At 45.7% G+C, this 14,568-nt stretch overlaps 1 protein-coding gene across 3 annotated transcripts in view; it reads right to left on the bottom strand.

The window, feature by feature from the left end:
- Window positions 1-14,568, bottom strand: part of RPS6KC1 (ribosomal protein S6 kinase C1) — a 224,987-nt gene that overhangs the window by 72,284 nt on the left and 138,135 nt on the right. For all 3 annotated transcript variants that reach the window (XM_068232950.1, XM_068232949.1, XM_068232951.1), the window contains 2 exons: window positions 11,515-11,562; window positions 8,932-9,064 (listed from right to left, as the gene is read on the bottom strand). In XM_068232950.1, the coding sequence (XP_068089051.1) occupies window positions 8,932-9,064; window positions 11,515-11,562 (181 nt within the window). The remainder of the gene's footprint in view (window positions 1-8,931; window positions 9,065-11,514; window positions 11,563-14,568) is intronic.

Here is a 14,568-nt window from a genome sequence, read left to right as displayed (position 1 = left end):
CAGGTGTGACAATTACATTTCATTTGCCACCTGCTCCGCGCACGTGAAGAGGAAAGGCTCGGGCAACACAAAGGGACATCACAAGTCATTTTACTATGTGTGGCTCCCCGTCTGCGCTTTGTGTCCATATGTGTCGCCCGTGGCTGCGTTGTTAGCTGTAATATCGCCGGATTAATGTGGGGAGTTAAAATGTTCGGCACAAACTCCTCTAGTTAAAGAAAAGACATTCTAATGAAGTCTGGCGGGAATTGGGCTGGTTCTGGCGGCGGAGCCTTTAACGGCAGCGGGGCTGGCTTGGCAGAAGAGACTGAAGAATGACAGAGGAAGGGGGATATACAGTAGCTGCGTGTCGCCTTATATCGCAGCTTCTGCCAGAGCAGATCCTGCAGAAAGCAGATCGCTCCCAGGGACTTCGTGGGGTGATTGAACTTCAAGATGTTCAGCCGCCCACCACTAGGCTACCCGCGTATGTGACGGCAATCTTAAATTGCGTGACTGAGTCGAATATTCATTTAGTTGAGAATAATCAGTCCAGCGTTTTGTCAAATGCTTCTTGCAAAAGACTCACAAAGACAGCAGTAGAAGAGGAACTAAATTGCTTACTGTTTACAATATTCATTTATAGATTACCCTGTTTCCCCAAAAATAAGAAAGTGTCTTATATTAATTTTTGCTCTAAAAGATGTGCTAGGGCTTATTTTCAGGGGATGTCTTATATTTTTTATCAGGAAGTGTCTCTCAGCAGAATATTGCCTGTTCCTTTGTACTGTGCTGTTCCTGAATTTGAAGGTGTGCTACTGTACTGATCAGGCAACTGCCCGGTCATCCCTGCACACAGCTCATAACCTTGCTGTGTGCTGCGATGACAGGACCAGTGCCCAATCGGCACCGCACTGCTGTGTCCCCGCTTGCTGCCCGCCTCTTCCTCCTGTGCAATGTACTGATCAGGCACCTGCCCTGTTCCTGCACACAAGTGATAATCTTGCTCTGTGCCGGGATGACAGGCCTGGTGCCTGATCAGCACAGCACTGCTGTGTCCCTGCCTCTTCCTCCTCTTTAACTTCCGCTAGGGCTTATTTTGGGGGTAGGGCTTATATTTCAAGCATGCTCAAAATTCCAGCTAGGGCTTATTTTCAGGGTAGGTCTTATTTTCAGGGAAAGAGGGTGTTTAGTCATGGTTTGCCCTTGTAAAATAGTTCCTCACCTCAATTTACATTCCAAAATGTATCACTGGTGGTGACATCTTTAGTTCTGCCAGGGGATCTGCACAGAACGTTCGTTACTGAGAGTTCTATGCTTGCTCGGCAGTTGGAAACGTGTTATTTCCCACAATGCAATGAGGTTCACAGACAGAAAACGGTCAGGACCATTGCCCTGACATTACACTGTAAGAGGGGTTTCACCAAAATATCAGCCAGGGGTTTGTATGTTCTCCCAGTGTCTGCATGTTTTTTTTCCAAGCACTCCGGTTTCCTCCCACATCCCAAAAATCATACAGATAAGTCAATTGGCTCCGCCATAAATTGGCCCTATAATGATGAACACATGACTATGGCAGGATTAGATTGTGAGCTCCTCTGAGGACAGTCAGTGACATGACTATGTACTCTGTAAAGTGCTGCAGAAGATGTCAGTGCTTTAATATACCAATAATACTATATATATATATATCTCCTCTATAATAAAACCCTACTGTTGCTGCGTCCCAAGTCCCTGTGTGTGTCCCACATGCGCTCTGCGCATGTGCAGGGATGCAGAGACATTGAGGGAGAGTGACGTGCTGCAAACGATGACGGGCGAAGGGGCAGGCGTGCGCGTCATGCACGCACGTGGATGAAATCTGCGTGCACGGCGGGCGCATGCGAAGTGACAGACCTAGCCCGTTTTTAAACGGGCTTAGGTCCACTAGTATATATATATTATTATAACAGTAATTATGCTGCGCCACCACTAAATATATACTTGCAGGAGAACTATAGTCCCACACACAATTCACATATAGTCCCTTTGGTGCGCTGTGTACCATCCACAATTGACCGTAACTCAAAGAGAAATACTCCACCGCGCGCTTTCAGGATCAACCTATGGAAATAACAGCAGAAGCTGGCACTGGAAATAACTCAAAATAGTGTAACACTGATTATGCTTCACTCATGCTTTATCAAAGCTGTGCGGGTGCTCAAAAAAGTGCTGCACTGTGTTCCCACCGCCCTGCAAACAGAGAGGCTCACCAGATTCAAACCACCTCTCAATCAGGTGGGGGTCTCGCATAAGCTGTATGTCTCACTTGGACGTCAGTGATTCATACCCAGAAATCCATTTAAAATTGGCCTTTAATTTCCTCGATAAAACATATAAAAATCCAATAGCGCAACATCTCAAAACAATGTAAAATCACAACTGCGTGTCACAGTGGTGCGTCTCACAGGCCTGGTTGTCATGCTCTGCTGCCATCCGCGGCGTCCCGCTCTCGCCGGCCCGATACGTCACCCAGGACCTTCCGTGCTACACTCCCCGCTGCTCATGTGACCTCGCGTCAGGTGTACTGGCTCCGCATAACACAGGTTTTTTCCACTTCAAGACCAGAGCAATTTTTACATAACGTTCCTCCCATTAATTCGCCAATAACTTTATGACTACTTATCACACTGAAACGATCTATATATATATTTTTTTTTACAAGTTTTATTTTGGAAACTATGGGGTAGAAATGGAAGGGGTTAAAAAATAAATATTTAATAAATGTTTAAATGTAAAAGTGTCTTATGGTATATTTGGGTGTATTTTACTTTTTGGCCACAAGATGGCACTACACTTAGTTCCCCATCTGCTGTTTACAATAGATAGGAACTAAAGTGTGTTTAACAGTTTCCTTGCGGTTATGAATGAGAGATGCATCCCCTCTCCCATTCATAACAGGCACGGTGATCTGGGCTGAGAATAGATGATTCTCATACCCCGATCACGGAAAAACAGGGATACGGCGATGGCGAACAGAAATCGCAATTTCCAGCGGTAAGTAAACAGTGCGTATATACACGCCCCTGATCTGCTAGTGGTAGACACAGGGGTGTATATATACATAGCAAAGATCCGGAAGTGGTTATAACTGATTTGATGACATTAAAGTGGTATGAAACTCTGACATAACATTCAAAAACATTGTGTTTTCTTACTTTGTATTACCCATACAGTTATCATACTTGCTTTTAAAGTAAACAGGGCCTCAATTCACTAAGCTTATCTCCTGTCTTTAATAACGTTTCTATTGTTATCACCATGGTGATGAGGCATGTCGTATTCAGGAAACATTTTACCTCAGGTAAACCTAAAGTTAACTCTTCTGTCTTTAAGTTAACTCTTCAATCCTTAAAATAACTCCAGAATTCTAGACAGGCTGTTACTTAACTGCGTGTGAAATTAACTACAGAGGAGGTAACTTAAGGAATGGAGAGATAAGATAACTCTCTCACTGTGCTGTAGCAAGTTTTCTCTTGCCTTATCTCTAGCATGATCTTAGTGAATTGTCTGTTTACAAATGTCCAAAGTACAGTTTATTTGCTTTGAACGCTGCCATTGCATTTGATTGCATAGTTGCTGTATTTATATATTAAAATCTATGTAGTTACCACTTCTCAGCTCTTTCTGCTTCTACAGCTCAGTACAGCTCAGTTTCAGCTGTTGGCTAATGTTTACTACATGGATCTGACAAAGGAATGTAAACAAAAGATAATATTATCACCTGTTCGATTGCGGCCAGAAGGCTAACCATTGAAGCAAGGAGCTTTCCACTGAAGAACAAAGTGCTGTGTTTAACTGTTTGAATGCTGTTCTGTTACATTTTTTTTTTTTTTTGCGGTAGTGGGTTTTATGCTGTAAACAATCTTTTAGAGCAAAGAGGAAAGGCTGAGTTTTATACCACTTTAAGTTAAATTTACATGACAAAAACACTTGTATGGCAGTAGTAGAGGCCTACAGCACTCTTATATGAAAGTAGAATTTCACTTTACATGCATGTGAAAGTAAACCAGAAGTGACCATAAAATTAAGACAGAAAAACAACAGCCACATGTAGAAGGCTCACTGGCGAGTAGGAATGGTTAGTGAGATTCGAATAATTCCTAGTTAAGGGACAACTGTTGTGAAAAATGTTAAGTATAAAATACATGCATATCCAATATATATGTCTCCCAGAGTAAAATGCATTATGAATTACTTTTTTCCTATGTTGCAGTTGTGTATAGAATGCAATGAGAATCTGTCAGGTTTTGGACTAGTCCATGTCCTCATGTGAGATTCTCGGTTATTTCTTAATTTACAAAAGCGCTTACCGAACGGTCATTGCTGAGTAAAACTGCCAGAATAGAGAGCAGCTAGTACGAAAGCTGGCTGACATCCCTGTATAAATCCTGTCCAGGGAATGCTTTTGTAAATGATAAATGGAATTCTGAGAATCCCCTATGAGGAGATAGACTAGTCCAAAATCTGTCAGACCTGTCAGCTTTTTACTACCTACTATAAGTGACAGCAATATGGGGAAAAATTATTTACCGTGCATTTTACTCTTGGAATAGTGTACATTTTTCTGTATGTATTTTAAATTTAGCAAATTTTATACAAAACAATGTTATGCACCTCAGAAATGGACCAATTAAAGAGACACTGAATTTTCTTTTTTTACCTTAATTTCTTACCCAGTCAGATTCAGCATTAAATCTTAAGCAGGTTTGCGGCATGCCTGCGTCAAAACAAGATCTCCACCTCTCCCTGCCCCTCTCAGTGAAAGAAGACTGAGAGGGGCGGGGAGAGGCGGCGATTGACTGTAGAGGAGGCAGAGCTACTGCACACAGCTCTGCCTCTTACAGGAAGGAGAATGATGCGAGCCGTGGAACTTAGCGGGCAAAGCCATAAATCACTCGTTTTGCCGCTGGGATGCAGCAAATCTTCTTAGGATTTAATGCTGAATCGGACTGTATAAGAAATTAAGGTAAAAAGAGACTTCAGTGTCTCTTTAAAGGCAGCAGTTCCAGATTGGTCCATTTCCAAGCTGCATGATTTTGCATACAAATAGCATAAACTCAGAATCATCAGCATCTCACTGACCATCACACAATGCGAGGAGGAAGGTGGGCGGAGACAGGTTGAGGATTGGGCGGTACCCTAGTCCTACTCAAGCTACCTCCTCTGGCTGCTGTAGAAACAACGTTGGTGCCCTGGATATCTAATGTATAACTAATATATGTTAAAATAGGAGTAATTGGATCTCTAGTAGTAGAGGCGCTAACAATGCTACTGAGGCACTTTGTATTTACATGGTTACATAGTTACATATTACATAGTTATTTGGGTTGAAAAAAGACACGTCCATCGAGTTCAACCAGAGAACAAAGTACAACACCAGCCCCTCCCTCACATATCCCTGTTGATCCAGAGGAAGGCGAAAAAACCCTTACAAGGCATGGTCCAATTAGCCCCAAAAGGGAAAAAATTCCTGCCCGACTCCAGATGGCAATCATAAAATCCCTGGATCAACATCATTAGGCATTCCCTAGTAATTGTAGCCATGGATGTCTTTCAACGCAAGGAAAGCATCTAAGCCCCCTTTAAATGCAGGTATAGAGTTTGCAATATCTACTTCCTGTGGAAATGCATTCCACATCTCAATCACTCTTACTGTAAAGAACCCTTTCCTAAATAAATGGCTAAAACATTTTTCCTGCATGCGCAGATCATGTCATCTAGTCCTTTGAGACGGCCTAGGGACAAAAAGCTCATCCGCCAAGCTATTATATTGCCCTCTGATGTATTTATACATGTTAATTAGATCCCCTCTAAGGCGACTTTTCTCCGTACTAAATAAACCCAGTTTATCTAACCTTTTTTGGTAAGTGAGACCCTCCATCCCACGTATCAATTTTGTTGTTCGTCTCTGCACCTGCTCTAAAACTGCAATATCTTTCCTGTAATGTGGTGCCCAGAACTGAATTCCATATTCCAGATGTGGCCTTACTAGAGAGTTAAACAGGGGCAATATTATGCTAGCATCTCAAGTTTTTATTTCCCTTTTAATGCATCCCAAAATTTTATTAGCTTTAGCTGCAGCGGCTTGGCATTGAGTACGATTATTTAACTTGTTGTCGATGAGTACTAAGTCCTTCTCCAAGTTTGATGTCCCCAACTGTATCCCATTTATTTTGTATGGTGCTAATATTGCCAATATTGCAAAACTTCGGTTCTTCAATAACCCGAGGAGTGCGACCGGTCAGTACCTGCTCAGCAGACCTGGGATACCGAGCCGGAATGGTTATTTTCCAGCAGGCTCTGACATTGGTTGCAAGTATTGCAACCCACCCTTCTGTGTATAATATATCTTCAACTTATTGTACTAATTAGTACAAATTATATTGCCCCTTTGGGCTCCTCCTGGTCTCTCTCATCTTCAGAATCTTGGAGGCACTTACAACCGAGAATCACACCAGAATCTTCTGCCCTGGCTGGAGTCCGATAAAGGGATTATTCCACAACACTAATAAATCATGCTGTTTATATAAAGGCAACTTTTAACCACTTAACGACCGCCTAACGCCGATAGGCGTCGGCGGGTCGTTAGTGGTATAGTATGGAAACGGCTGCTCGAGCGGCCTTTCCATGCCAGTTCACGGAGGTTGCCTTCGTGAACAGTGTGCGAGCCGCCAATCGCGGCTCGCACGCATAATGTAAACACGCGGGGAAGAAATTCCCGCTGTTTACATCAATACGGCGCTGCTACGTAGCAGCGCCGTGACGGAGATTGGCGATCCCCGGCCTCTGATTGGCCGGGGATCGCCGGCATCTGATAGGCAGAAGCCTATCCTATCAGGCGCAGGACGGATATCCGTCCTGTGCCGCTCAGAGGGGAAGGGAGAGAACGGGCGAGAGGGCGGAGAACACTGCGGGGGGGGGGTTTGAAGAGCCCCCCGCTAAGCAAATGCAGCCGGCGGCGATCAGACCCCCCCAGCAGGACATTCCCCCAGTGGGGAAAAAAGGGGGGTAGTCTGATCGCCCTGCTGCACTCCTGATCGGTGCTTCGGGCTGTAGAGCCCACGCAGCAGCGATCACTGAAAAATCTCCTGGTCCTTAAAGGACCACTATTGCGAAACATTTTAAAAATACAAACATCCATGTGTACACATGCTTGTAAAAAGGACATTTCTCACAGAGTAAAATGCACTACAAATTACTTTTCTCCTAGGTTGCTGTTGCTTACAGTAGGCATTTAAAATCTGACAGGCTTCTGGACTAGTCTAGCTGGTCACGGGGGATTATCAGTATCTACTGGATTTTTTACAAAAGCATTGCCTGGAAAGAATTTATACAGAGATGTCCGAGTCCACCTACTCATTTGTACTCTATTTTGGCAGCTGGACTGAGTAAACGCTTTTGAAAATAAGGAAAACCCTGAGAATCTCCCATGAGATTTTGACTGCCTTCTTTAAAGAGACACTGTACCAAAATAAAAAGTTCCCCTGGGGGGTACTCACCTCGGGAGGGGAAAGCCTCAGGGTCCCAATGAGGCTTCCCCCATCCCTGTAGCTGCAGGCAATCCAGCGCTGGCTCCCCCAGAGTGTCCCATAATCCTGGCTCGACAAGCCTGACCAGGCATGATGTATTTACCTTCCCTGGCTCCAGCAGGTGGCGCTGTTGCGGCTCTCTGCACGGAAATAGGAAGAAATAGCCGATCTCTGTCAGGTCCGCTCTACTATGCAGGCGCAGGAGACTTGCACCTGCGCAGTAGAGCGGGCCAACAGCCATCGGCTATTTCCACCTATCTCCGAGCAGAGAGCAGATACTGCGCCTGCGCTGGACCCGGGAAGGTAAATATTTACATCCCCGCTGTACGGAGGCGCACAGCGAGACCACCGTGGGACACAGGACGACGGGGGAAGCCTCGATAGGATCCGGAGGCTTCCCCCACCCGAGCTAAGTAGCCCCCCAGGGGAACTTTTTCTAGTTACAGGTTTTCTTTAACCAGTACACTTTTTTTTTTTTTTTTTTAGTTACAGGTTGGGCCAGGAACATAAGAGAAAAGTAATTTATAGTTCATCTTCAAGTGTACCTGATTACTCCCTCACCGCCCTCCACCACCTCCTGGATCCTCTGTAATCCTTCCAGGAGGCACAGGGGCAGTGCAGCCATGCGCAGCAGCATGTAGTAGTACTGCGCAGGCGCAGAGTGCTCCTGGCTACAGGAGCACGGATGGGCATGCACCGCACACCCCAACTCCCGATGTTACCAGGAGCCATAGAGGAGGATCCAGGAGGCAGAGGAAGGCGAGGGAGCGATCAGGCCGAAGGGGGCTGGAGGAAGCTCCAGGTATGTATGACATTTACTTTTGATTAATCTCAGGTACACTTAGGGCCTGTTTCCACTACACGCAGATTGGATGCAGAAAAACTGACTCCAATGAATGTCTATGGGCCGGTTTCCACTAAACGCGAGTTTTCTGATGCAGATTTTCCCATAGGCATTCATTGCAGTCCGTTCTTCTGCATCCATTCTGCATCCAATCTGCATCCAATCTGCATGTAGTGGAAACAGGCCCTAACCCAATTCCAAACACCAAACAATCTGCATGTAGTGGAAACAGGCCCTTAAAGATGAACTATAAATCACTTTTCTCTTATGTTCCTGTCCCTTGATTCATCTCAGGTTCTTGAAGACATTTTACAATTTTTTTGTGGTAGTGGTCTTTTAACATAGGGCTATCCTCAATTATTGGAATTATTTTTTTACAGTCACTACAGGTACACGTTAGCATCGCTGCATGTGTTCAGTGCAATGTGTGGGAGGCTGGAGAGGTTTATTGAGCAGGACTGGGAGGCTTCAGGAGACACCAGACTCCTGAGATAAGCGATATATATATGTACAGAAGTCATTAATACCGCCACTGACCTTCGGCATGCTGCAGCAACAGGAACACGGATTCCTCGGAGATGATGTACTTCTGCAGGCAGACCATGTTGGGCACGCAGCGGGGGATGACGGTCTTCCTGTTCCCAGACTCCTCGCTGCTTCTCCTCAGACCCTGACAGAGAACAGAAAGGTCAGCCGTACCCCGAGCTTCCTGTGGAACCCGCCGCGCTTTCTGCTTATCAACCAAAATAATCTGTCTGCGCTACTGTGGGCATTACACAACCTGCTCATCTGCTCCTCCATGTCCTTCCATCCCCCCTGAGGCTCAGCCGATGGCATCTGGCAGGTGTCCAGAGAACAGAAGATGGCGCAAAGCTACCATTAAAATCAATTACACGGGTCACCGTTTTTATTAGAATCTCGCTCTCAAAGTAAGTTATCAGAGTGGCACTTTGTGTACTCTGTGGGTGACCTCTCTCGCGCTGTTGTTATTTTCTGCGCATACATTGAAGGCACGTCCCCGGCACAACGAGCCGGCAAGCTCTGCGTTTTACATACGCGGCAGCCGCGCTGCTTCATATTGTGGCTCAATGACTCTCGTATCCAAGAGAAGACAAAGACCGGAGGCTTCAACACTACCACAGCAGTCAAATGAAAACGCATTTGCTATTGCTGTAAAGAAAGAGAAAAATATACAGAACATAAAGGATAGCTTTACAATGACGGTTCTGAAAACCTCGGAAGACTGCGTATAGAGTTTATATCGCCGTTTTCTCGAGTATTTTTAAGGTGGTTTACAGCTACTAGCCAGTGTCTCTAAACCATACATGTGAAACTCCGGCTCGAGGGCCAAATCTGGTCCATGGAGCCATCAAATTTGTTGTTTCCCCACTTTGCATTAAAGAAAACCTGTAACTAAAAAAAGTTCCCCTGGGGGGTACTCACCTCGGGTGGGGGAAGCCTCCGGATCCCAATGAGGATTCCCCCGTCCTCCTGTGTCCCACGGCGGTCTGGCTGTGCCCCTCCGAACAGCGGGGATGTAAATATTTACCTTCCCGACTCCAGCGCAGTATCGGCTCTCCGCTCGGAGATAGGCGGAAATAGCCAATCGCTGTCTGTCCACTCTACTGTGCAGGCGCAAGTCTCCTGCATCTGCGTAGTCCAGCGGACCCGACAGTGATCAGCTATTTCCGCCTATCTCCGTGCTGAGAGCTGCAACGGCGCCACCCACTGGAGCCAGGGAAGGTACATATATCAAGCCTTGTCAGGTTTGTCGAGGGAGGATTGCGGGACGCTTCGGGGGAGCCAGCGCTGGATTGCCTGCAGCTACAGGGAAGGTAAGTATCCCCCAGGGGACGTTTTTTATATTGGGGAACCTGCTGTACCTGGAAAATTGCTTTCCCCCTTAGGTTCTTCTGCAAGTGAACATCTTGGTATGGAAGTCTGTCCAGAGCCACGGCCAACACATCGCTTTACACCTGACCACTGTCTGACCGTAGTGGATCAGAGTCAGCTTATGGGCAGGCAGGGCAGGAGGAGGAGCAAGGTTATGACCCACTAACTTTGGATATCCATACCTCTCCAGGATCTAACAACACTCTCAGAAGCCCAATTTTTATGTATTTTTTTTTAATTATTTTTAAATAATTACTTCAGAGAGATATTAAATGGTTTATTATGCAGCCTTATCCTTAGAGAACTTTTAACCCATTCTAATGCTATGTTGGACTAAGTGGCATTTTCCAGTATAGGCCAAATGTCCGACACAGGAAAAATGGCTGCTGCTAGGGGCGCTGTTACCAGATAAAATCCAGCACAGCGTCAACATCTTTAGATCAAAGTGCGAAGTCCAACACCGTGATCGCCGCAGTCCCCCACTCCACCCCGTAATTTAAATATTACGTGGGGGCATCTGGGGTTGTCGCTAGGGGCATTGTTTGAGTCATGCCATGTGGACAAAGCCTGACATTATGATCACTTTCGATAGCACACTGCTCCACATAATAATGTTGAGAGTGAACTGACGTCAACACCACACCCCCCACTTGGGGGTTTGTTCTATTCCTTCCTCAAATTGCCTTAGCCGGATCTCCAATTCAACTACAGACACCACCAGGTGCCTGCGAGCCTCAGTGCTGTGTACTACAATCCCATTGCTACTTATACGGGGAGCCCCCTTCTCAGGCACACACCAAGATACTTTAGACCACACCGCCACTTTTCACTGTTGGTGCCAAAGTCCTTTTTGTCACCCCGGAAGTGCATGCCTTAAAAAGCTGACTGGAGATTTGGTCGCAGGGTAAAGCCGATATACGTCTTACCCTGCTCCTGCACAAGTCCCGGCGGCGCTAATTACTATTCCCCCTCCAGGTCCACGTGGATTGTGGGGAATGATGTAATTCTGCTTCCAGCTATTGCTGGCAGCCCAATTAGAGCGTTCTAAAAGTAATTTGAGCTCTGTCTTTTGACGGCGCCCAAATTACTCACTCACTATAGCCGTAATTCCTATTACGGCCTACGGCAGCGCCCAAATCTCCTGAGTTGTTTTAACAGTGCTCGCAGGAAGTTGCAGGAAAGAATGAGCACTGTGATAACTTGCTTCTTGTAAGAAAAAACACTTACTTTTAAAATAAAGGTCTCTTGAGTCCGCGTATCTAAGACCAGCAGAACCTGCAGAATGCAGAGAGAGAGAGAGATATTTATAACAAGACAGAGGAGGTGGAGATAATGTAATATATATTTATAACAAGACAGTCTTTGCAGATGACCTAGTTTGGCTTTCTATCTATCGGTGACAGCAAGGAAACAATTTCTAACGACATCACTGCAGGAAATCAATGTATTATTAAACATGAACTTCTCTATTCAGCAATTACACCTGGCAGAGCTGAAGACAAATGAGGAAAACAGCTCAGCATATAGTAAAGTCAAACTATGATTAACCACTTCACCTCGAACGGTTGTTTTTACCCTTAAACACCAGAGCAATTTTCACATTTCAGTGCTGCGTTCATTCATCTGCCAATAGCTTTATCAGTACTTTTTACACTGAAATGATTTATACATTGTTTTATGTGATGAATATGGGAGAGTGTGGAAAGTTAGGGGTTAATTTTAAATGTATGTGTAGGACTTTTTATTAAAGCGGAATATAACCCTGCATTTCAACTTTGCTCTAAAACATTATTTACAGTATATTATATGCAACCAGCATTTTTTTTTTTACTAGACCAGCATTGGAAGGGTTACACAGGGCTTTAACGTTCCTGGAGATTTCTGCTGACGCATCCAGAGCTGACATAGATACATTTTGTTTACATAAATGTATCTAAGTGTTGAATGTGACTCACTCTCTCTGACTGAGAAGGAGCTGGAGGACAGCCAAAGAGTGTGTAACATTTCTCAATAGATACATTTAACTAAATAGAATGTAACAATCTGAACTTCTGCATATAATATGCTGTAAATAATGTTTTAGAGCAAGGTTGAAATGTAGGGTTTTATTCCGCTTTAAAATAAATGTATGTAGGTGTAATTTTACTATTTGGCCACAAGATGTCCTCGTGCCTGATTTCCTGTTGGCGTACTATCAGTATGCGAACAGGAAGTAATGCGTGGCTGTGTTACTTTGGTATTTACAATGACCACAGGCATCTCATTGATGCCGGCGATTATTGATACGGGGACTAAGGTTAATGAATGGGAACTGCATTCAATATTTGTCGCCATCTTGGAGGGTAAAAAGCGGAGAGGGATTCCCTGCTCAAAACGACCACTTGGGGCGTTCCTGCAGGCTTTCCCGAATGGCAGCTCTCTCTCCCTGGCTGCGCCCCCTGCCACTCCCCCGCCTCCCTGCACACTGCTGTGCCCTTTTCCAACGTTGTGACCCAGAGGTCACAAAAGTAAAAGAAGGCTAGTGCGGCCCATAGTAGTGGCGGTTTTGGTGGCTACATGATCCGCCCCATCCCCCATTTTTTTTTTTTTTTATTTAGGAGCCCACCTCAGGCTCTCTTTAGCGTTACTTGGCACATACACACACTTATCTCACCAAGCTTGGTCACTTGGGGTATCTTTTGGTGGGAAGGCTGTGGATAACTGCCCTGTGCTCTGAAAGTATCCTTTCATTGACATACATCTAACTATTGAGTTATTATATAGTATGAGGCCACGATCACAGTGGTGCACTGCGGTGTAACAGGTTGCCGCATCGTAGTGCTCTGCATACGATGGGTTACCGCTAAGTGCACACGTTAACAGTAAAAGTGAGGCATACTTTTTATTGATTGTATATTTCACTGTACCCAACACTAGTGATGTTAGCTACAAGTACAAAGCTACTCGTAACTGAAATCTAAATAAGATAGCGTTGCCCACTGCAGAAGGGGGGGGGGGGGGGGGTTAACTTACCTATTCCGCTGCCTATAGCTGTTGCGTTCCAGCTGTGGTCCACGAAACTCCACTAATTCCTCCTTCAAACTCAGAAGTAGTGGCGTCATGTGGACCACGAGTGGAACGCTTCAGCAATAGGTGGCATGGGTAAGTTAACCCCTCCTCTGCTGCGGGCAGCGCTATCTAATTTAAAGCCTCATACTCACCTGGTGATTGTTGCGGCAATGTTACCCGACGTTGGCAGCATAAGCATGTTAAACGATATCTACCCCTGTGGCGATCGAGCATCGTTAAGCAACAAACAGCAGATCGGACCTTTAAAGAGAACCCGAGGTGGGTTTGAAGAATATTATCTGCATACAGAGGCTGGATCTGCCTATACAGCCCAGCCTCTGTTGCTATCCCAAACCCCCCTAAGGTCCCCCTGCACTCTGCAATCCCTCATAAATCACAGCCACGCTGCTGACAAACAGCTTGTCAGAGCTGGCTGTGTTTATCTCTATAGTGTCAGTCTGCTGCTCTCCCCGCCTCCTGCAGAACTCCAGTTCCCACCTGCATCCCTTCCCTCCCTGCTGATTGGAGGGAAGGGACGGGGCAGAGACCAGAGCTATGCAGGAGGCGGGGGAGCAGCTGAGACTGACACTACAGATGTAAACACAGCCTCAGAGCATGGCTGTGATTTATGAGGGATTGCAGAGTGCAGGGGGACCTTAGTGGGATTTGGGATAGCAACAGAGGCTGGGCTGTATAGGCAGATCCAGCCTCTGTATGCAGATAACATTCTTTAAACACACCTCGGGTTCTCTTTAAGATCCCTGACGACTCAGCGCAAAGTGCACGATCCTTTACATCGCGTTTGTGCCTGCCGTGTAGTCATGTGACGTCGAAAGCAGGAAGAGGCGAGGGGATGTCGCTGGACCCATGGGGTGGTTAGTACGAAGCTTTACATTTAGATTAAGATTAGCTGATTGAAATTTAGATTATCAGTAGCTATGTACTCGTAGCTAACACCACTACCCGACGCAATGGGGGGATAACGTGCGGCGCCGATGTTCCAGTCCCTTGCGGAATGCAAGGGACTGGAACAGCGGCGCTGCACTTTATCCCCCCGTTGCGTCGGGTAGTGGTGTTACATGCGAGAGCAGGAATTGCAATGGTCACTGTGAAAGTGGCCTTAAAGTGAACCTCCGGACTAAAAATCTACTCAGCAGAACTGAAAAGGCTTGGTGTTTCTTTAACAGTTTCACAGCATCAGAACTGTTTTTCTTACCAAAGCATCATTTTTAG

This window comes from Hyperolius riggenbachi, chromosome 4, assembly GCF_040937935.1.
Source record: "Hyperolius riggenbachi isolate aHypRig1 chromosome 4, aHypRig1.pri, whole genome shotgun sequence".
Taxonomy (NCBI): Eukaryota; Metazoa; Chordata; class Amphibia; order Anura; family Hyperoliidae; genus Hyperolius; species Hyperolius riggenbachi.
Note: the sequence above shows the minus strand (reverse complement) of the source record. Positions and strands in the feature narration are given on the sequence as shown.